Here is a 23,043-nt window from a genome sequence, read left to right on the forward strand (position 1 = left end):
ATTTCTGGTCGTTTTTAGTTTGAATTTTAAAAGCTATTTGTATCCGCTGAGCTTAGGTTTAAAATGGCCTTTACTTTTATTTTAAAAACTTATTTTTAGGAAAGTTTTTTAATTAATTTTTTTACGTTTTTGATTGCAAAAAATTTCAAGTTTTTAAAAATTCCTTGTTTCAAGATCAAACTTCAAAAAACAAAATCCAATATTCATCAAAGTAACAAAACTGATATCAAAGTAACAGTATCAAAGTGAAAAAAGGGTTTGTGTCAACCTCGGAGTTTTTATTATCTGATGTTTGAACTATTTTTAACAAAATTGCTATCTCAAAATTTTTATCGGATGGGTTTGGGGAAAAAGGGCGTAGGAGGACTAGATTAAGCTTCGGTCTCTTTTGACTCTTTAAAAGTGAACTAGAACTTTCTACTTTCAATCAAATGAGCCATCTCTGTAGTTTATACGAGTATCACTTCTAAAAGAACCATATATATCCCCAGAGTATAACTTACAACGTCTATCCCTGGGCCCTGGGGGGTTGTGTCGACCCGGGAGTTTTAATATCTGATGATTAAACTATTTTTAACAAAAAGGTCACCTAAAATTTTTATCGGATGGATTTACCCATCTGATACACCCAAAGGCGTGGAGGGCGGGAGGGGCTAGTTGCCCCCTGATCTTTTTTCACTCTGAGAAAATGAAATACAACTTTTAGTTTCCATTCAAATGAACCCTGTCTGACGTTTATACGAGCATACCTTCCATAAGAACCATATATGCCCCCAGAGCAATACTTACAACGCCTGCCCTGGCCCTGGGGGGCGGGGGGGGGGTGTTGACACAGGAGTTTCCTTATTTGATCTTTGAACTATTTTTAACGAAATGACCATACGCAAAGGAGTTTTTGTTATATTATCTTTGAACTATTTTTAACAAAATGGCTACCTCAAATTTTTTATCAGATGTATTTTGGGAAAAAGGGATTGGGCAGCGGGGGGGGGGGCCGTTGCCCTCTGATCACTTTTGACTCTTAAAAAGGGCATTAGAACTCTCGATTAACCAATCGAATGAGCCCCCTTTGAAGTTTATACGACGATCGCTTCTATATAAATTGCCTCTGGGGAAAATATATGGAGTGTGGGGGGAGGCTAACTGCCCTCCAATCCCTTTTGACTCTTAAAAAGTGAATTACAACTGTCAATTTCCAATCAAATGAGCCCTCTAGGAATTTTATACGAGGATCCTTCCATAACAACCATATATGCCCCAGGGCATAACTTAAAACGCCTAACCCCGGGCCCTGGGGGGCTGTTTCGACACCGGAGTTTTTTGTTATGAGAACTTTGAACTATTTTTAACATAATATCTATCTCAAAATTTTCATCTGATGCATTTAGGGCGTGGAAGAGGGGGGGGGGGGCTAGTTGCCCTTCGATCTCTTTTGACTCTTAAAATTGAACAAGAACTTTCAATTTCCAATCAATTGAGCCCTCTCCGAAGTTAAGACGAGCATCCCTTCCATAAGAACTATATATGCGCCCAGAGCATTACTCATAACGCCTGCCTCCGGACCCTGGCGGGTTGCGTCGACACAGTAATTTTTCTTATTCGATCTTTGAACTATTTTTAATGAAATGGCTATTATAAAAATTTTATCGGATGGGATTGGGGAAAAAAGGGTGTGGGGGGGCTAGTTGCCCTCGGATATCTTTTGACTCTTAAAAATTGAACTAGAACTTTCAATTTTCAATCAAATGAGCCATCTCTGAAGTTTATACGAGCATCCCTTTCATAAGAACCATATACGCCCCGGGATAACACTTACAGCGCCTATCCCCCGGGCTGTGAGGGGCGTTTTTGTTATCTAACTTTTGAACAATTTTAAAAACACTGGCTATCTCAAAATTGGTAGCGGTCGGGTTTGGGGAAAAAAGATCATGGGGGGGGGGCTAGTTTAGCTCTCTTGACTCTTAAAAAGTGAACTATAACTTACAATTTCCAATCAAATGAGCCGTCTATGAAGTTTATACGAGCATCCCTTTCATAAGAACCATACACGCCCTTAGGGCATAACTTAGAACGCCATCTCCTGTGCCCTGGGGGGTTGTATTGGCACCGGAGTTTTTCTTATCTGACCTTTGAACTGTTTTTTTTTTCCAAGATGTCTATCTCAAAATTTTTATCAGATGGGTTTTGAAAAAGAAGGCGTGGGGGGGATAGATTCCCTCGGATCTCTTTTGACTATTAAAAAGTGAGCTCGAACTTTCAATATCCAATGAAATGAGCCCTCTCTGAAGTATATACGAGCATCCCTTCCATAAGACCCATTTATGCCCCCAAGGCATAACTTACAACGCCTGCCCCCGGGCCCTGGTGGGTTGTGTCAACACCAGAATTTTTGTTATATCTTTTAACTATTTTTAACAAAATAGCCATCTTAAAATTTTTATTGGATGCATTTGGGAAAATAGGGTTTAGGGGGGGGGAGCTGGTTACCCTCCAATATCTTTTGACGCTTAAAAAGTGAACTATAACTTTCAATTTCAAATAAAATGAGCCCTCCTTGAAATTTATACGACAATTTTGTCTATACAAAACCTTATATGCCCCCAGGGCATAACTTACAACCCTTGTCCTGAGCAACTGAGGCCTGAGCAAGCCTTGCCTTGCAACTGAGGGTTGTGGGGGAGTTGTCATCCTCAAAGACCTAATTTTCCAGAACTTAAAAACTACGTTTAATAAAATGGCTATCTCAGAATTTTGATTGGATGTATTTTGGGAAAAGGTGGGCGTGAGAGGGGGATTAGTTACCCTCAAATCACTTTCGGCTATTAAAAAGGGCACTAGCCCTTTGAATTTCCAATCGAATGATCCTTTTTTGAAGTTTCTACGACACCACCTTCTATAAAAACCTTATATGCCCCCAGGGTATAACTTAAAACCCTTGCCTTGAGGTTTGTGGGGGAGTATCATCCTCAAAAACATATCTTCTATCTGAAAATCAACTACGCTGAACAAAATGGCTCTAATATTTTGATTGAATGAGTGTGGGGAAATGATTGGCATTGGGGTGGTGTGGGCTAGTTACCCTCAAATCATTTTTGAGTTTCTAAGAGGGCACTAGCCCTTCCAATTTGAAATCGAAAGAACCTGTTTTGAAATTTTCATGACAACGCCTTCTATAAAAACCATATATGCCCCCAGGGCATAACTTAAAAACCTTGCCCTGAGGGTTGTGGTGGAGTGTCCTCCTCAAAAAGATATTTTCTATCTGGAAATCAACTACGCTGAACAAAATGGCTATCTGAAAATTTTGATTGGATGTGTTTGGGGAAATGATGGACATGGGGGGGGGGGCTAGTTGCCCTCCAATGAATTTCGACTATTAAAAATGGCACTAGCCCTTTGAATTTCCAATCGAATGAGCCTGTTTTGAAATTTCTACGACAACACCTTTCATAAAAATCTTATATGCCCCCGGGGCATAACTTAAAACCCTTGCCCTGAGGGTTGTGGGGGAGTGTTCTCCTCAAAAATATATTTTCTATCTGGAAATCAACTACGCTGAACAAAATGGCTATGTAAAAATTTTTATAGGATGTGTTTGGGGAATTATGGGCGTGGGAAGGGAGGGGAGGCTAGTTGCCCTACAATCACTTTCGAATATTAAAAAGGGCACTAGAATTTTTGATTTCCAATCGAATGAGCCTTTTTTAAGTTTCTACGACAACGCCTTCTATAAAACCTTGTATGCCCCAGGGCATAACTTAAAACCCTTGCCCTGAGAGTTGTGGGGGATTGTCCTCCTCAAAAACATATATTCTATCTGGAAATCAACTACGCTGAACAAAATGGCTTTCTCAAAATTTTGATTGGATGTGTTTGGGGAAATGATGGGCGCGGAGGCGGGGGCTAGTTGCCCTCCAATCACTTTCGACTATTAAAGGGGGCGCTAGCCCTTTGAATTTCCAATCGAATGAGCCTGTTTTGAAGTTTCTACGACAACGCCTTCTTTAAAAATCTTATATACCCCTGGGGCATAACTTAAAACCCGTGCCTTGAGGGTTGTGGGGGAGTGTCCTCCTCAAAATATATTTTTTATCTGGAAATCAACTACGCTGAACAAAATGGCTATCTCAAAATTTTGATTGGATGTGTTTAGGAGAATTTGGGGGGGGGGGGGGGGGCCGATTGGCCCACCAAACACTTTCGACTATTAAAAAGGGCTCTAGAACTCTTGATTTCCAATCAAATGAGCCTTTTTTGAAGTTTCCACGACAACGACTTCTATAAAATCCTTATATGCCCCCAGGGCATAACTTAAAACCCTTGCCCTGAGGGTTGTGGGGGATTGTCTTCCTCAAAAACCTATTTTCTATCTGGAAATCAACTACGCTGAACAAAATCGATATCTCATAATTTTGATTGGATGTATTTGGGGGAATGATGGGCGTGGGGGGTTGGGCTAGTTGCCCTCGAATCACTTTCGACTATTAAAAAGGGCACTATCCCTTTGAATTTCCAATCGAATGATCCGTTTTTGAAGATTCTACGACAACCCCTCCTATAAAAAACCTTATATGCCCCCAGGGCATAACTTAAAACTCTTGCCCTGAGGGTTGTGGGGGAGTGTCCTCCTCACAAACATATATTCTATCTGGAAATCAACTACGTTGAACAAAATCGATATCTCAAAATTTTGATTGGATGTGTTTGGGGAAATAATGGGCGTGGGGGGGGGACCTAGTTGCCCTCCAATCACTTTCGACTTTAGATAGAAAGAAAGAAAACTAAAAATTAATAAATATAAATAAAACCTAAAAAAAAAAAACAGCAGCATACTGCCATAAAGTGATGATGTTAGAACTATTTTATTGTTTGTTTTATTTTTAAATATCTCGTTTTCCATCGAAATTAGGATTTTATCTGTTTTTTACTTTTTAGTTTTGCTTAGGACTGTTTTTATATTCACAGCCGAAATATTCAATTAGTCTTCTTCTGCAATTAACTATCTCCGTAATTCCCTCATTACATTATCTTCTTTGTTTTTCTTATAGTAATAGTAGCATAGACATTGACATAATGTGAGGTAATCTAAATCTTGTATAAATAACATTTTTGAAATTTGGAGCTTTACATATTCGTTCTAATTTTCCCCAAAGTTTCGTCATGATAATTATTCACCCTACTACTACTACTACTACTACTACTAAAACTCACAGCAGCACCAAGCCGCATGAGGCCAACACAGCTACGCACGCTCCTCCTCCATCCCAATCTATTCAAAACCTCTCTTTTTACACCCTCCCACGAAGTTCCCATTTCCTTTAAATCTTTCTTTATGACGTCCTACCACCCCAGACGTGGACGACCTGCTTTCTGTTTAGCCCTGGACGGTAAGCCGAAAAGAACAATCTTCGGCAATCTGTCATCCTTCATCCGCACAACGTGCCGTAGCCACCTCAACCTTTCTTTGATTATAGCCCTAGAGAACGGTATTGAACCACATTTTTCGTATAGCCTATTGTTTGAAATACGGTCAGTCAGCGGGGTACCCTGAACAATCCTTAAGCAATTTCTCTGGAAAACATCTAGTAAATCTTCATCCGCTTTTCGGAGCGTCCATGCTTCAGAGGCATATTTGACCACTGTCATCACTGTAACTTCTAATATTCTAATCTTGGTTTGCAGACTTATCTTGCGATTCTTCCAAACTTTTTTTAACTGTGAAGAAAAACCATGAGCCTTGGCTATTCTACTTTTAACATCTTCATTGCTCCCACCATCTTTACTAATAATACTACCAAGGTAAGTGAAGCTATCCACCTGATCAATCTTTTCGTCACCCAACGTCACCTTTTCATCTTCACTTATTCCTAGCCTTAGTGACTTAGTCTTCTTAACATTAATTTTCAAACCAATTCTAGCACCCTGAACTCGCCAAATCTCTAAAACTTCATTCATTTTGCTCACACTTTCTTCTAGGATGCTTAAATCACCAGCATAATCAAGTCCAGGAGACTTTTTCCTTCCCATTTGATTCCGTGGTCTCCCATTGCCTTTCATGTGCTCCTTAAAAATAAGTCCATCAAAATAATCCATATAAAGGGAGATAGAACACAACCCTGCTTAACTCCTGATTTAATACAAAACCAGGTGCTAACCTCATTTCCTACCTTATTTTGAGCCCTGATCCGGGATAGAAAATAAATTTAAATTGGTCCAAGTGGAGACATTTTTCGTCTGATGATGGGTGTGAATTCTGGCTGCCAAAACACAATTTGACTTGCGTGAGAACCTAGCATTTAGTCTTAGCCGTGATCTCGACCTGGAAGAGACTAAGTGTGAGCCACTGTTCAATGTACTCTCAAGACATAGAGTCGGAATAATACAAATTGTTCCGGAAATCTACCGTCATTAACATTCAAAACCACAGCCTCCTGTATACGGGGCAGGCATTCATTTTTCGTAAATACCTTCCGTTATTGCTAAGGAACTCACAAACCAAACTGGGTCATTGTGGGCTCAGTTTGGCTTGGAGTTCGATCACCCATTTGGAGTCCCTCTTATTTGATAAAATCAAGCAAGCTTTCTGATACAAATTAATTTTCATGGGTATTTTGCTCAGTGATTGAACTTGAGGACTTTTCATTGGAGAAAAGAAAAAACTACTTTAAAACAGACGTTCGTTCCAAATCTGCAATTTTTAATTTAAAAAATCTGATTAATTTAATTTGAAAAGAAATAATGTAAAAAATTGAAGTTTTTTAATTTGATTAAAAAAATTAAAAGTAGAAAGGGACGCGGGTCCTTTTCTACTGCTACTTTCACTATATTTTACGCGACGTTAACGAGTTAACGAGAGTCTCGTAAACTGAGCCTTAAAGCCCTGTGATTATCTGTCATGTTCTTGGAATGTTGCCAAGTCGATTGTGCAGTAAATAGCCACAGTGTTCGATATAAGTGGCCTCCTTTCAGTCAGCTCCCTTTCTAACAGATAGCAAGAAATGAGATCGAATGGGAAAGAGGTGAAAAAAAAGATGATGGAAGAACAAAAAGACGGTTAATATTTTAAAGCTAAGGCACTCCCATTTATTTCAGTATGATATATTGACGATTAAAATTTTATTTTCAGACATGGTCAATTTCACACTCAACAATCTGAAGAAACAAGGATATGGCAGCGGAAAGGCGACCCTTTTGTGTGGCAGCAACTTCATTTTCATCGTTCTATCCCAAACAAATGAATTATTCGTCAATGTGGCCTACCAAATATTAACTAAAGTGCTAATGTATCTGTTTGTCTATCTGAGGTAATTGAATAAACAGCTAAATTGTTTGATGTACCATTTTTGTAAAACAAGTCTCGAGAACATCAGGAAGTAAAATGTATAAAGCAAAATTGTCGCTATTAAATATTAGATAACTGATTTTCAAAAGCCAGTTTCCCCAAGCTCCAAATTAAAATATATCTTCTCCATGTAACACTATATTCTCCACATAATTTGACAAGGAAACAAAATACAGCACTTGAAATTTGTATACGCACATGGCTGGCGAGCCAGAACCAGAGCAGCAAATAAATTTTCCTTTGAGTTTTCTTTACTGTTCTACCTATTGACTTATATGCAAAATTTTACATTTTTGTATACAAGAGTTTGATGGAACCACATTTTCCCTAGAGCTTGCTTTTAAAGATACGGTCAGTCAGAGTGGGTATCCAACACGATCGGTGGGCAATCTGCCAGGAAAACATCTAGCAAATTCTCCTATTCTTTGAGACGGAGCATTGAGACAGACGCAAAGCATTGAGACAATTTTGTTATGAAAAGTAACGAAAAGAGTATTTGAAGCAAAGTAAAAGTATATAAAATGAAAAAAGTAAAATGTAGGAATTTATTAGACTTTCTGTTTAACCTTTATGATATATGGATGGGTAGGCCGTTAGGTCCGGTATTTTAGTGTTGATTTAAGTTCCCCACAGTTAATTTAAGTTTCCACTTGTTTGTCTTTTTTTTTCTTGTTAGACATGTTGGTACTGTCTCGTTAACTATTTTGTGTTTCTTTTCTCTTTTTTTTCTCTCTCTTTGTTTGTACTCCTCTAGTGCATTTTTAATCTATCAATAGAGGGCAAAAATAAATTATTATTATTATTACTATATGAAACATAGGAGAGGAAGTAATAGAATTTAGTTTTATCGAGCACTACCGTAAGCGTTGGATTGACATAAAAGACAATATTAAGATTTGAGCACCAGCTTGTCCAAGCACCAGCAGTGAGCATCAGAAGCCAATTGTCCAAGCACCATTGGTTTCGAAAGCTAGAAAAATAATAAAAGGGACCAGAAACCCGAAGGGTAAACTTTTATAGAACATATTCGTAAAAACAAGGTATATAGCGTAAATTGCATTCCAAGACAGAAGTTTTTTTTTAATCTCAGACGTTCTACTAGAAAAATATTGACTGTATTTATTGCCAAATCAACATTGAATAGTTATCCTTCGGGTTTTTAGAACACGAATTTCTTTAGTAATGTCTTTCTAATTAAATTATAGAATCTTGTATTATATTACTTATAATATATAATATTCTTATATTAATATATAAGAATTCCCTTCTCCATTCTTAGTCAAAATAGACAAAATTGAAAAAAACTAAAAATGCACGTCATAGTTCTGTGGGGTTAGCTAAGAGAGTGCTTAAGTCTTATTTGAGGGGAGGGGCAGATAGGGCACTTACCCCGGGCACAGAGATTTTAGGCGTGGAAATTTTCAGATAAATAGTCGGACATTTATAACCATTTTATATTTATTGAATTTGTTTCTAATGAAATAATGATTTTAGCCCAGACAAAAGGTAGGCCAGAGCCGCCAATGGGAGGGGGAAGCAGTTTAACCTAGAAAAATCCTCGCTAGCCTAAGAAAATCCTTAATAGGACTTAATTTTGTTAATTTTAGGCAGTTTATTCTTTTATTTACATAGATTTGTAACGCTCTAAAAAAGATTAATTGGTTAATTTAGTTTCTAATAGGTGTATAATCGTTTTAGAATTAAATAAAGAATAGGTATCATTTTTCAATTAGCTTATTCAGGGATGGAAATCGGTGTCCCCGTAGGAAACTCCTTGACCACCTTAAAAATCCCCAAGGGGTCTTAATGATGGAGTTTTTGGAGTTTTAGAAAGGGCGAATGTTATGAAAGACGGTGGAAAAATTTGCCATGAGAGGAGGAGACTTTTTCTTGCTTTATTTAGTTTTCATTTCTATTCATCCCAATTTTTCGAGTGCTAAGAAATTAGAAAAAAATAAGCTGACGATTAGTCTAGGCTTTGACATCAGTTACATTTCCTTTAGACGGCAAATCCTCGTATATTAGAAAAACCTAACCGCAAGATTTGATCACAGGTCACACCCCCTTTGCTGACAATTCTAAGAATTGTGACGTAAAACGAGTTTCTTAAATACTTTTACCCGTGTTTGTAAAGTAATGGTCTATTATGAGTCTTATTTTCTTCAAGGCGGCACTTACTTTCTACCAGCTGTTGTGCATCATAGAACGTTACGTACGCCACAAAGGTCTGCCAAACTCAGCATAACTTCCGCCACGCTTGACCTGGTTCTGCCATACCTTGCACGTGCCCCTTTGAGTACGTTATTTCTGAAGGTGGGCACTACCCCGGTTTTCTTTTAATCTTGGCTCTATTTTTTACTATTTTGGCGACATTTGCTGGAATTTTCGGTGACAGTAGTTACTGCAATCTTGGTTCCCATTTGTGCAATCTGGGATACAAGGTTTGACCACGGCAACATTTTTGTATTTATCGGTGAATTTTTTTTTTTATGAGAATCATGGCTACAGAGTTATCACTTTTGCTTCTTAATAGTGGAATCTCGTGTCTGCGAAAAAAAAAAAATATATAAAAAATTCTGAGCGACGAAAGCATCAGTCTCAGTTACATTTTATGTTGACGTTTTCCTGTTGACGTTTCTGGAATACTTGACTTCTTTTTTGTCCAATTTTGATTCAAAAGAATGTCATAGTCGCAAGAAAATACTACTTATGATTAATCATATCACTTATAGGTGTGAATAAAAGTAATTTAAATAATTTTAAGTCATTATCAATGTTGAATTTGAAATCCTAATAGGCATCTTCAAATAAAAAATGAAATGATGCATTATTGACGTTAGAGGGAGAATTAGGAGTCAAATATCCCCTCTGCTATCATAATTCACAATTTTGACGAATTTCAACCGCACAAATGAGCACAGGCAACTATAGTGTCGACGGACAATTTTAGTTTGGATTTTGCGGCAGCGATTTTGCCAATTCAATCAATGGTAGACTATAGCGTAGGCTAGTAGACAAAGGCTGTGACTTGAAAGGTTTTGATTGGTAGTTTTCCATGAGAATGAAGTTGGAATTTTTTTCCAGTATTCCTTCGAAAACTCCGATAGAGTACTTAATTTGGATACTCATCAACGTATACTGTGAATTTGGGTAACCTACTATATGTTTCACGTATTTACGCACACTAGATTTTTAGAGTGAATTACTGAGAAGTAAAACAATATTTAAAACTTAGAACTATTATTCAGGTTTGTTTATTGAACTTTAAATATAAAATTTTATCCCTTGAAGATGCCAATAGTTTTAATTCATGCATATTCTGATGCTCTGACCGAATTTTTATGTTTTTGTAAATTGGAAACAAGCATAGTTTCCAGTTTGTATCGAGGGCACATTATTCGATAGAGCAAAAAATATGTACATGATAGGTTCATATATAAAAATCAAATTTTCAATTAGTCCTTACAGAAAAAGTCTTTGACCAATTTTCTGAAAGAGTTAAAATGTTAAAAATACATCGTATTAACAAGAATTGCTGTCAAGGACAGAGCCGTTCATAGGGTTGGTGGCACCCAGGGAAAATTAATTACAGTGACTCACCTCACATGTCAGCAAAAAAATCCGAATCAAAGTAAAAAATTTGATCAAAGTGGGCAACTCCCCAGCCACGGTGGGCAACTGCCCCAGTTGCCCTCCCCCCTAGAAACGGCTCAGGTCACAAAACACTCACCAGAAATGAAGTTAGTGAAACTCTATTATAAAGGTTTTATTGGTTAATTCTAATGAATCGCAAGATTTATCAAACTATTTTTGAATCAGGTGCTTAATTTCCATACTAACTTGATGGATTTGAGTGGGGGGAGCAAGAACAAATATTTTGTTTTTACACAAAGAAAGGGACTGAAACTGTAGAAAGCTATATTTTACAACTATGAGAAAATTTTAAATTTGGCATATGAAAGGGGTATCAGAACCAGAGCACCTCTACCCCTCCACCTTAAAAAAAAGGCCTTCGCTGTTTCAGACATGCTGAAATGAGCTTCATTGGAAATTTTAACTTATTTTTTAGGCTTTTATGTTTGACACCATTGTTGGTTTGTTTGGTAAAACCGGCTTGCTAAAAAACGAGAAAAAAAATAAGGCGCGTAGATAATATTGATAGTTACTCTTTGTATTTCTTATATTTGTTTATGCATGTTTTTCCTTTTGTAAGAACTACTATTATTAATAGAAAGAGAGGTTGCTAAAATTGAAAGAAAGCCCTACTTTTCCGATTATCAGGCTAATTTTCCCCATCTGGAATATATTTTATAGAAACTAAGATCATAGCATCTTTATCCTCCTATGTTAAAAAAAAAAATCTTCCCTATTTTGGAAATGTTGAAATAAATTTCACTAGAAGATTTAATTTATACCTTGCAATTTTCACATTTAACACCGGCGTCGGGTTGTCTGGAAAAACTAGTTTGCCAAAACAAATTAACGCATACAGATTGTGCCGATGGTTATTTTTTTTTATCCTAAAAGGTTTTATCCCTAATCAACTCTTGGCGAGACTTTACGTACCCACTTTTGGCTAATATTATCTCCATTCCTGTGGCACTGTTTTTTTAGAAAAGTTGTCATAATAGTTTTGAAAGTTGCTGTAAGATAAAATATTTGCTTCAAAACATCACATTTGCGAGGCAAGAAGGGACACATTCATATTTAGTGGAACATGCACGGCGTTGACTGATTTGGCCAAAAAAAATATATCCTGTTAAAAGCTCTTTCGGGATGCTTTGTTTAAAGTCGTATAGCGTGAATCATCAGCAGTGTAGCCAGAGGTGGGGACGTTTCTGAAGATATAACCTCGTAGAACCTTGTAATAAAAACATGAAAACAAAAAGAACCTCTTTCAATGCTTATAATACTTTCAATGCTGAAGATAGAACCTCATAGAACCTTGTAATGAAAAACATAAGAAGAAAAAGAACCTCTTTCAATTGCTTTTAATGCTTTCAATACTGAAGATAGAACCTCATAGAACCTTGTAATAAAAAACTGAAAAAGAGAAAGATCCTCTTTCAATGCTTTTAATGCTTTCATTGCTGGAGATAGAACATGATAGAACCTTGTAATAAAAAACATAAAAACAAAAAGAACCTCTTTTTATGCTTCATTTTCAATGTTAGAACTCACAACTAAAGAGGCTACTATTACCATTTGTGCGTTGGCCTCAGGTGGCTTGGTGTTAATAGAGTTAATTGAGTTAATAGGTGTTAATTGAGTTGTTAATAGTAGTAGATTGAATACTACATTAGCATAGTTAAAACTTAAATACGAAATATATTATCATCGAATGATTATAACATTACATAAAATGTAAGTATAATAAACGTATATAAAACACTATTTAAAGGAATAAACACTCTTAATTAGTAACAAATTATATGTTAGTTACCAAGATATTTTCATTTAAGTCTATGTTAACAAACTATTTTTTGATAAGAAACATATTTTCAATGTTATCATATTTTTTTTAATATGTTCCAAGTCTAACTTTAGATTTTTCCTAAGTTTATCCCGATCTTACTTGGGCTGTCTTTCTGGTACAGAACATCTTTGTAGCTCAGATTTATTAGTTTAAAGACGTATATTCTAAATCATCAGGGCTATAGCCAGAAGTAAGGATGTTTCTGAAGCCCTATCCAATCAGAAAACCTATTTGTAAGTATGTACTTTTTAAACATAAAAATAGTAGCTATAATCAATTCCTTCTCTGTATGTATTTTCGATCGCCCTTGTGTCATTCCCAGTTCAAATTCTGATCCAGAGCAGCTTCTAAATGAAGAGTGTGTTCCAGGTTTCACAAAAAGCTAATAATACTTATATTAATGAAAATTAAATGTTTCGTTCCAGGTGAGAGTGAAAGAAATAGATGGAAAAATGGAAGATTAACTTTGTACAATTTCTATGAACACAGTTAACTATCATCTTTAATGTAGTGAATCCGGTACTATCATCATCAAATTGGGAAAATGGAGGCAAATGACCAATCTGATAAAAAAAAATGAGTATTAAGGCATCAACGATCAATTTTTTCATATTTTCATGCTCATTACTCATATTTTGGTAACCAATTATAATACGTATTAAGGCATTAGAAAACAAATTGTTTCAGGCTCTTAGCTAATTCACTTAATAAATACGAATTAAATTGCAATTTCCACCTCGAACATACTCCAAACAACTAACGTATAATTTTGTCTATACTCATTTCTAGATGAGCGACTTAAAGAACCTTCAAAATTTTAATCTTTTGTAATTTCTTCATCGTAGCAAAATGAAGTCTTCCTTGAAGATGTTTAAAGTGATTGATTGATATTGCGAAGCCTTCCTCTCAACCATAAAATTGTCTTTACGCCTTTTAGATAAAAATAACTCTTTATTATATTTCACGCTTCTGTATAAAAACTCAATCATAACTAAACAATAGGTGAGTTGAACAACAAGTGTATATTTGGGAACTTAACGACCATAGCTGCTAACTGGTGGTGGACCTGTAACAATAATTCAATTTAACAAAAACCAACATAAAATCAGGGAAAGTGCAGACAAAGGGCACATTTGAATGAAACCCTAAAAAATTCTGAAAACTACTTTAAAACAAGACCCTTTTTATATTGAGATCCTTGACCCCAGTAGGTGGGTGAGTGTTTCCTGCATATTGAGTTTTCTTGAAACATTTATGTTGTTGTTATCCTAAGTCCCCCCAATGGATTTGACACCCACATAAGGAATTCCTACTATGATCCCTGAGTCCAGTATGCTTCGCTGTCAATGCATAAATTTTTGGCGTTGTGCAATACCTTCAGAGGCGGTTTTAGGGGGGGGGGAGACAGAGGGGGCACTTGTTTCAGGAACAGAAATTTTAGGGACGCAGAATTTTAAATAAATAATCTAACGGTTATAATCATTTTGTAACTTATGAAACCTTATTTTTATTAAAATTAAAGCAGAGACAAAATTTTGTTTATAACTGAAAATGTTGCTAAAATTGGACCTGAAACTTTTAGGGAGACAGGGGGTGCTAATCAAGACTTTGCCCCGGGCGCAAGAGAGGCCAGAACCGCCACTGAATGTCTTGGTCAAACAAACCCCTAAAATAAATTAGTTATCACGTAAATATCAACTCACACTATATCTTTAAAAACAAGTAAATGAAAAAAGGCTCTAGTCAATTGTCAAAACCCATTTGTCAAAATGCAGATATAGCGCACGACCTTGGCTTTGAATCGGGGTTTTGCTAAAACGTCCATTGCGTGTCAACTGAGAATTTATAATTGCAGCAATTAAACTTTACTTATGTTACGGATTTACCCAGAAAACTTGGCAACCTCCTCAATAAACATACAAAGCGGAAGAACCATTATACAAAGACTGGAGTTATCTTATTTTGATCTGAGGTGGTTGTTCTTTTTTAAAAGGAAAGGTAAAATAACTAACTTGACAGACAGCTATTGCTGTTGCTACAAAAATAATATAAATGACTGCAGTTGCTAATTGTCTTGGCTGCGCCTATACCCCTTCACCATCAGGCCTTTAATCAAGATATTAAATCAGAGAGGAGTTCATCACTCCATATAGGAGAGACTGTGCTTCACAAATAATCCTTTTTAAGCTATCACATGAGTTCAAAATGTGTTTTTATGGTAAATTTCAGGTTGGAGGGTGGGATATAGTCCATTGCCTTTAAATTAGGGTTTTCGTTGTCACAAAGAATTGTTCAAAGCTCTCGACATATCGTAGTTCCAAGAAAACATTTCATAAAATTTAAGTTTGTAATTGAATCATATCGATGAAGATTGTTTGTTTTCGTAAAATAGATTTACGTTACATATCTAATTACGTCCGATTAAGTCCCTAATAACGAATTCCAGAAGAAGAAGGGGTACAAGCCGGGGCGTAGCTCCAGAACTTTTATTGGGAGGGGGCAAGAGGGGTCCATATCGGGATAGTCAAGGGGCATGGAACATATAATATTTTTTTCCTTAAAATTATTGGGGATCAATTGCCCCACCCCCCTAAAAAACAAAGCCTCTTGGTACAAGCGAGGGGTCGCTCACTTTGCGCCATCCGGTCTTCCTCTTGAAGCGCCACAAATGTTGCACAGTTCCACCACGCGTAGCAATGTTCCTGCAACGCTTGGCACCGTTCCACCACCCTTGGCACACTTTGGCCACGTTTCACATACCACCTAGTATACGAGATTTCTGAAATTTGGCACCCCCTCGGGTCCTTGTAACTTCTGTCAGAGGACTAGAATAAAGATAGAAGTGCATATTTAGTTTTAATTGTTACTTTTCATATTAAAGAAATTGTATACTTTTGTAAGTGTGATCTAACAGATTTTGACTTTCTTTGCATGGACTTTGTTTTGCGGTGCGTTCTTAATTAAGCTCAAATTTTGCTCTTATAGATTTAAATATTACTCAAACTTGAGTTCTCAGTCAGCTCAAATCAAAATGGAACATGAGCTCAAGTTTGGCTCACCTAGACCCAAGATCCACCCTAATCATTCCTCGTCTATTTAGTTACAGGATAAACAAAATGAATTTGTGTTTGTATGAGATATAATTCAGTATCTTAAATTGAAATTGCATTTGCTTGGGTCCATATGATGAATTTAGACAATCGGACACCACGCAGTACTAGCGTATTTAAGCCTACAGTAAACTTTCAAACTTATAAATTAAGAAGCTTTGATTCTTAATAAATACTTTTTAGCTTGATAATAGATTGAAATGATAATAAGTTCGGAAAATTTTTTCCTACTTTCTGAATTCTATTATTAGTTAAATCTTAATTTTTTTTAATTTTAAGTGGGTTTGAAACCTTAAAGGATCACTCTATCTCGTCCATTATAAACTTTTTTAGTTTGTGTGGCCAAACTATTTACAATTAATTGGTTGGTCTTGCCATAGCTTGTAGAGTTTGAAGAAAAGATCTGGATAAACGATAGAAAACTAAAAGCCGACAACTAATTCCCCAAAAATCTTAGAAAAACCAATTAAATTTTCCTGTTTTGTGCCAGAGATAGAGATATTCATTTCTAATGAAATTTAGACCATTAGAAATATCTAATAGTATAAATTTCGTTTTTCCGATTGAACGGAGTAGAATTTGGTTTTAAAGGTTATAAAAGGGCAGTCTGTTCTTGTATACCGGCTACCAAAACTCTAAAACTAGCTCAAAGGAAATGTCTTTGATCACTTTGAAAGCTTCGGGCGTTCCCTGTGATGCTACTGTCCCCTTTGATTAATTACCTTGCTGACACAGGGGACGAAAAATTCATTGCATTTTCAATTAAACATCATAGCCAAAGCACAAACTTTAAATAGCTCTCGGTGGTGGGTAGTCCCCTTGGAGAACTCGCTATTGCTCCCTTTGTCTTTGAGACGGTCAGCCGTACTTAGACTTGCAAAATGACTTTTATAGATCAAATCCCCTTAACCTATTTGGCTGAAAGCCTAAAAATACTCAGACAAGAATTAGGTTTAACATTCTTAGCTACCCTATCTTAATTGTACTGAAAGTTACTTATGCTAGCTATTTCTCACAGGTTATTTAGAATTACAAAATCGTTCTGAGTTATCGGAATGAAACTTATGTTTACCTCCATATCCACCTACGGATCCTCCGCTACTTCCTCCATATCCACCACCAGCACCGCCTAAGGAGCTTCCACCGTATCCTCCTGCTGAGGCCCCTTTGCTTGGAGCAAATCCACCTGCAGAGCCACCTCCATAACCACCAGATGGTGCACTTATGGGGCTACCCCCATATCCTCCAGCTGAAGAGCCTCCATAGCCTCCTGCACCTCCACCGATTCCTTTACTTCCTCCAAATCCACCAGCAGCAGCTCCACCTCCATATCCACCACTACTACCACCATAACCACCTGAAGGCACTTGAGCTATTGGAGCAGGAAGTGGGGCTGGGACTGGGGCCCCGTATCCACCTGAACTTCCGCCTCCATATCCACCAGCTTGGACACCACCTCCATATCCACCGGCTGAAGCACCACCTCCATATCCACCGGCTGGAGCACCACCTCCATATCCACCAGCTTGGGCACCACCGCCATAACCACCAGCTTTGGCACCACCCCCGTAGCCACCAGTAGGAGCTACTGGGGCAGGTAGAGGAGCTGCTGGAATTGATGGGGCACCTCCATAGCCCCCGGAGCTACCTCCATATCCTCCACCTCCACCAATTGGAGCTGAAATTCCACCACCGTGACCTCCAGCTGATCCACCGCCGTAGCCTCCTCCTGCTCCGCCACCTATTGCTCCTCCTCCATAGCCTCCACTTCCACCGATTGGAGCTGAAATTCCACCACCATAACCTCCAGCTGATCCACCACCGTAACCACCAGCTTGGACACCACCGCCATAGCCGCCAGTAAGAGCTACTGGGGCAGGTAGAGGAGCTGCTGGAATTGAAGGGGCACCTCCATAGCCCCCGGAGCTACCTCCATATCCTCCACCTCCACCAATTGGAGCTGAAATTCCACCACCGTGACCTCCAGCCAATCCACCGCCGTAGCCTCCTCCTGCTCCGCCACCTATTGCTCCTCCTCCATAGCCTCCTGATGCTCCACCTCCGTAGCCTCCGGAAGCACCACCAGAATGTCCAATAGGAGCGGCGGGAATACTAGCTCCACCATGCCCTCCTTTTGATCCACCTCCATAACCACCGCTTGGAACTGGAGCTGCGTATCCAGAGCTACCACCATAGCCAGCTTTACAGATAGCCACGCACGCAGCGATCACCAGAAACTAGAAAAAAAAATATGATTAACATGACCTACATATTCGTATCAGAAAAGACTACAATATATAATAATAGTATAATATAGATTTATTGCCCATCATAAATGTAAGATACAACACTGATAAAGCAATAAAGGAAGAAAAGGAAAAGAAACAAACAAAGTCTGACAAATACAAACAAAACCAAAACAAAGAAGAACTGACAAGAAACTTTGAAGCTTAGTAGATATCATTGTTAGAAATCGGACTAGCTTCAATAATCAAATATCTTTGAAAAGACAGCAATATGAAAAGACATTAAATTCCGTAAAGAACAAAAAACCGGCAATTGCAAAAATATTTGTATATATTTTAACAAGGGATTACAGCAATTCAAAAATCTTAAAAAAGAAACCTCTTTGAACGCAAGCAATTATATAATGTCAGTAGGAAGGCCCAAAAGATAAAATCTGCAATTTTTACAAATGATGATTCTCTATTTTGACAAGGGATTAAAACAATTCAAATTACCTTAAAAGAAAACCAAAAGTTTGAAGCTTAGTACATACGTTTGTTAGAAATTGGACTAGCTTGCATAATCAAATATATCTTTGAAAAGACCGCAGTATGAAAAGACATTAAATTGCTTAAAGAGCAAAAAAATGTAATTGCAAAAATATTTGTATATATCTTAACAAGGGATTATAGTAATTCAAAAATCTTACAAAAGAAAACCTTTCAGAACGGAAACAATTATATACTGTCAGTAGGAAGGCCCAAAAAACGAAAATCCGCAATTATTACAAATGATGATTCTCTATTTTGACAAGAGATTACAAAATGTAAAAACCTTAAAAAAGAAAACCAAAAGTTTGAAGCTTAGTACATATGTTTGTTAGAAATTGGACTAGCTTGCATAATCAAATATCTTTGAAAAGACTTCAGTATGAAAAGACATTAAATTGCGTAAACAGCAAAAAGTGGTAATTGCAAAAACATTTGTATATATTTTAACAAGGGATTACAACAATTCAAACACCTTAAAAAGGAAAACCAAAGATTTGAAGCTTAGTAGATATCGTTGTTAGAAATCGGACTTGCTTTAATAATCGAATATCTTTAAAAAGACTGCAGTATGAAAAGACAGCAAATTGTCTCAAATTGTCTGCGGTTAAGAAATAAGTGACAGTAAGCATCAATATATAGAAACCTTCCGCGTGGCGGGGCCTGGTGCTATGTATATATATATATATATATATATATATATATATATATATATATATATATATATATATATATATATATATATATATATATATATATATATATATATATATATATCGCAAAAGAATAGAAACAAATAAAGTCTGACAAATAGCAAACAAAACCAAAACAAAGAAGAACTGACAAGAAAAAAAGAAGAACAAAGAAAGAAAAAGAAAAAAGGGGATTACAACAATTCAAAAATGTAAAAAAAGAACACCAAAAGTTTGAAGCTTAGTACATATGTTTGCTAGAAATCGGACTAGCTTGCATAATCAAATATCTTTGTAATTACTGCAGTATGAAAAGATATTAAATTGTGTAAAGAGCAAAAAAGCGATAATTGCAAAAATATTTGTATATATCAAACAGTTCGGGGTAACAAACTGTAAGTAAGGAGTGACCCGGCTCAATGGTAACCGAAACTCTAGAAAAGGGGTTTTTGATACCAATAGATATATCAAAAGAATCAGATTTCAATGCTGATTTCAAATATATAACTTTCATCAAAAGTTACAATATATGCTACCCATCAAAAGTTACAAGCCTGAGAAAATTTGGCTGATTTTTGAAAAAAGGGAGAAAGACCCCCTAAAAGCTATAGAACCTTAATGAAAATCACACCATCATATTCAGCGTATCAGAAAACACTACTGTAGAGGTTTCAAGCTCCTATCTACAAAAATGTGGAATTTTGCATTTTTTGCCCGAAGAAAGATCACGGATGCGTGTTTATTTGTTTTTTTTTTTTTTTTTTGTATTTTTTTCGCAGGGGTGATCGTATCGACCCAGTGGTCCTAGAATATCGTGGGAGGACTAATTGGAATGGAAATTAAAAGTTCTAGTGCCCCTTTTAAGTGACCAAAAAAATGGAGGGCAACTAGGCCCCCTACCACGCTCATTTTATTCCCAAAGTCACCTGATCAAAATTTTGAGATAGCCCTTTTTTTCAGCATAGTTGAAAATATGATAACTATGTCCTTTAGGATGACTTAATCCCCCGAAGTCCCCGGGGGGAGGGCTGAAAGTTATGAACTTTACCCAATGTTAACATTTGGTATTGGTGTTTAGGATGTATAGAGACGTTTTCAGAGGGATTTTTTCTGGTAGTTGGGGAGTGGGTGGGTCGGGGGCTATGTCGGAGGATCTTTTCATGAAGGAAGTTTTCTTGGGGGAAAGGACATTACTATGAAGGGGGCGCCGGACTTGCCAGCATTATTTAAAAAAAAGATCAGAAATTAAATATAGGAAAAAAAGTTATGTATATATATATATATATATATATATATATATATATATATATATATATATATATATATATATATATATATATATATATATATATATATATATATATATATATATATATATATATATATATATATATATATATATATATATATATATATATATATATATATATATATATATATATATATATATATATATATATATATATATATATATATATATATATATATATATATATATATATATATATATATATATATATATATACAATATATATAGATATATAAGCTTAAATCTGATAAAAATGTTAAAACTAAATCAACCCCATCAAATAAGTAAATAAAGAATAGGATTGTCTTTTGAAAAAAAACTGTATAATGTTCTCCGTTTAAATTAACATGTCTTCTCATAAACATTCAAAGGCGCCAGGTCACTAAAATATGGGTGGGGGGAATATTTTTTTATTTTAAAATAATGATACAAAAAATTGTTTTCTCAAAAAATTTGGGGGTTTAGATTTTTTTTTCAATTTTTTGGACGAAAAATACAAAAGGGTATATACTAAAATCCAGGAAGAATTACCCCCCCCCCTTCCCCCTACTTTTCCTCATTGGTACCATTGTATACAAATTTAAAAACCTTTTCAGGTAAAACCTCATTTTCTTGCAAAGAAAGGAAAAAAAAAATTGAGATTCAAAATAATTTTTAGATTGTGCCTTTTTAATTTCAGCACCCCATATAGGTACTAAGTAATCATTTTTATGATAAATGAACTTACTCGAAATGCCATAATTATCGCTGTTTCGGATACAAACGACAAGACAAGACTAATTCTAGCACAAATTTGTCAGCATTTTATAGTAGAAACATTGGTGCCTAGAAGGTCAACATTTATGGTACGTCATTAAATACGATATAAATTTTTAGACGCTACAATTTTTTGTAATCTCATTCTCATCAACCTTAACATAATCCTTATGAATTCTTTTGTCAAAATAAATTTCACTTTCAACAGATAAATCATCTTATCAGATTTGCGAATTTGTAAAATCTATTAAAAAAAAATCCAAATTACTTAAATGTAAATGAGTTTAAAATTTTTTTATTTTGTTTTTTTTATAATTTTGAGCATTCTGATGAATGCACTGTAGGATTCATTCAATTCGATAAGGATTTCAAAACGCTATTTTCTATTGAGGACAAATGCTATACATTGTTTTTTTCTTTTTTTTGTAATTGAAAGAACCAGAGATACGTCAAAGAAAAGATTGTTGTACTAAATTTGACCAAATCGATAAATATCGACCATTTTTTGTCATAAAGCTTTTGTACTTAATTTTTATAAACTCTTTTTTTCATAAAATTTAAAGAATAGACAATAGCTTGAAAAAATTAACACCCGATTTGTAATGTTTATGCTTATTGTTAGTTCCCACCTAAAAATAGGTCTCAGTAATAATGTTAGGACATCTACATAAGCAAATTAATTACTTTATTCTTTAGAGTTCGGAAATTCCTTCATCCCCTCTCCCATCCTTTATTTTCACTCAACTAGCCTAAGATATCAACCCCAAGCCTTTATAATTGTTCTACATGCTGTTGATTCAAACTTTGCATCGGAGTTATTTGATAAACACTGTATCTAGTATGAAACAAAAACACACGAGACACAGAAGAAAATAAACACACTAAGTTAAGACGATGAAAAGCGGAAAAAAACTGGTTGAAACAGATCCTGATGACTAGATTTTAGTGACTGTGAATAACATCCGATAAAAAGAAAAACAAAAGGGAAGAAAAAAACACCCGAATAAAAAAAACATGAATAAAAGGGGTGGATTTGAAAAAAAGTCCACCCCTTTTATTCACTATTTGATTAAACAAAGAGAGGAGAATCGGATGAGAGAGAACTGGTTTGCAAAAGAAAGACTGTTGGACGGTTCAGGATTGACATAGATGGGCTGAGAACCAGTGATCTACAAAATGGACCTAAAAAAGCACCCTCTGATTGCGCAAGCGAGTCAACAGACAATTTTCCGTGCAACATATCCTGAACTAGTACCTCAATTATGCCTAGTGTTACATATTGCCCACCAAAACCGTGTACTCCAGGCAGAGCCTTCATGTATGGGGGAAGCCCCCCCCCTAATGTTTTTGGGCACTCGGTGAAAAAAAGAGTTGGTATAATTGTGGTGCGAAATGCCACGATTTTTCGGACCCCGCCGAAATTATTTGTTCGGTTAAATAAAGACCACGAAAATACTGAGGTCTAGCCTATAGAAAGCTCGAACTAGGTCGGTAAACATAGCAGTTTTAGCGACTCCTGCCGTAATTTTACAGATGGTGCCACAATTTTCTATTTGGTTAAATAAACGTCATGGACATACCGGC

General features: G+C 36.1%; 3 protein-coding genes across 3 annotated transcripts in view; 2 read left to right on the forward strand and 1 right to left on the reverse strand.

Annotated features, from left to right (window-relative positions):
- Positions 1 to 7,330, forward strand: part of LOC148940442 (calcium/calmodulin-dependent protein kinase type II alpha chain-like) — a 72,098-nt gene extending 64,768 nt beyond the window's left edge. The window contains exon 6 of the mRNA XM_089105266.1: positions 7,127 to 7,330. Within this exon, the coding sequence (XP_088961392.1) occupies positions 7,127 to 7,238 (112 nt within the window). The 3' untranslated portion in view covers positions 7,239 to 7,330. The remainder of the gene's footprint in view (positions 1 to 7,126) is intronic.
- The window catches only part of LOC148940441 (uncharacterized), a 309,073-nt gene that overhangs the window by 180,792 nt on the left and 105,238 nt on the right, over positions 1 to 23,043 (forward strand). The window lies entirely within an intron of this gene.
- On the reverse strand, positions 13,750 to 21,457 carry LOC148940443 (uncharacterized). The gene is made up of 3 exons (XM_089105687.1): positions 21,431 to 21,457; positions 17,001 to 18,165; positions 13,750 to 13,884 (listed from the first exon to the last, which is right to left on the reverse strand). The coding sequence occupies exons 1-3, from the start codon at positions 21,440 to 21,442 to the stop codon at positions 13,853 to 13,855; spliced, it is 1,209 nt and encodes a 402-aa protein (XP_088961813.1). The 5' UTR covers positions 21,443 to 21,457; the 3' UTR covers positions 13,750 to 13,852.

Source organism: Artemia sp. Qi Xiang Cuo, chromosome 19 (assembly GCF_049724085.1).
Source record: "Artemia sp. Qi Xiang Cuo chromosome 19, ASM4972408v1, whole genome shotgun sequence".
Lineage (NCBI taxonomy): Eukaryota > Metazoa > Arthropoda > Branchiopoda > Anostraca > Artemiidae > Artemia > Artemia sp. Qi Xiang Cuo.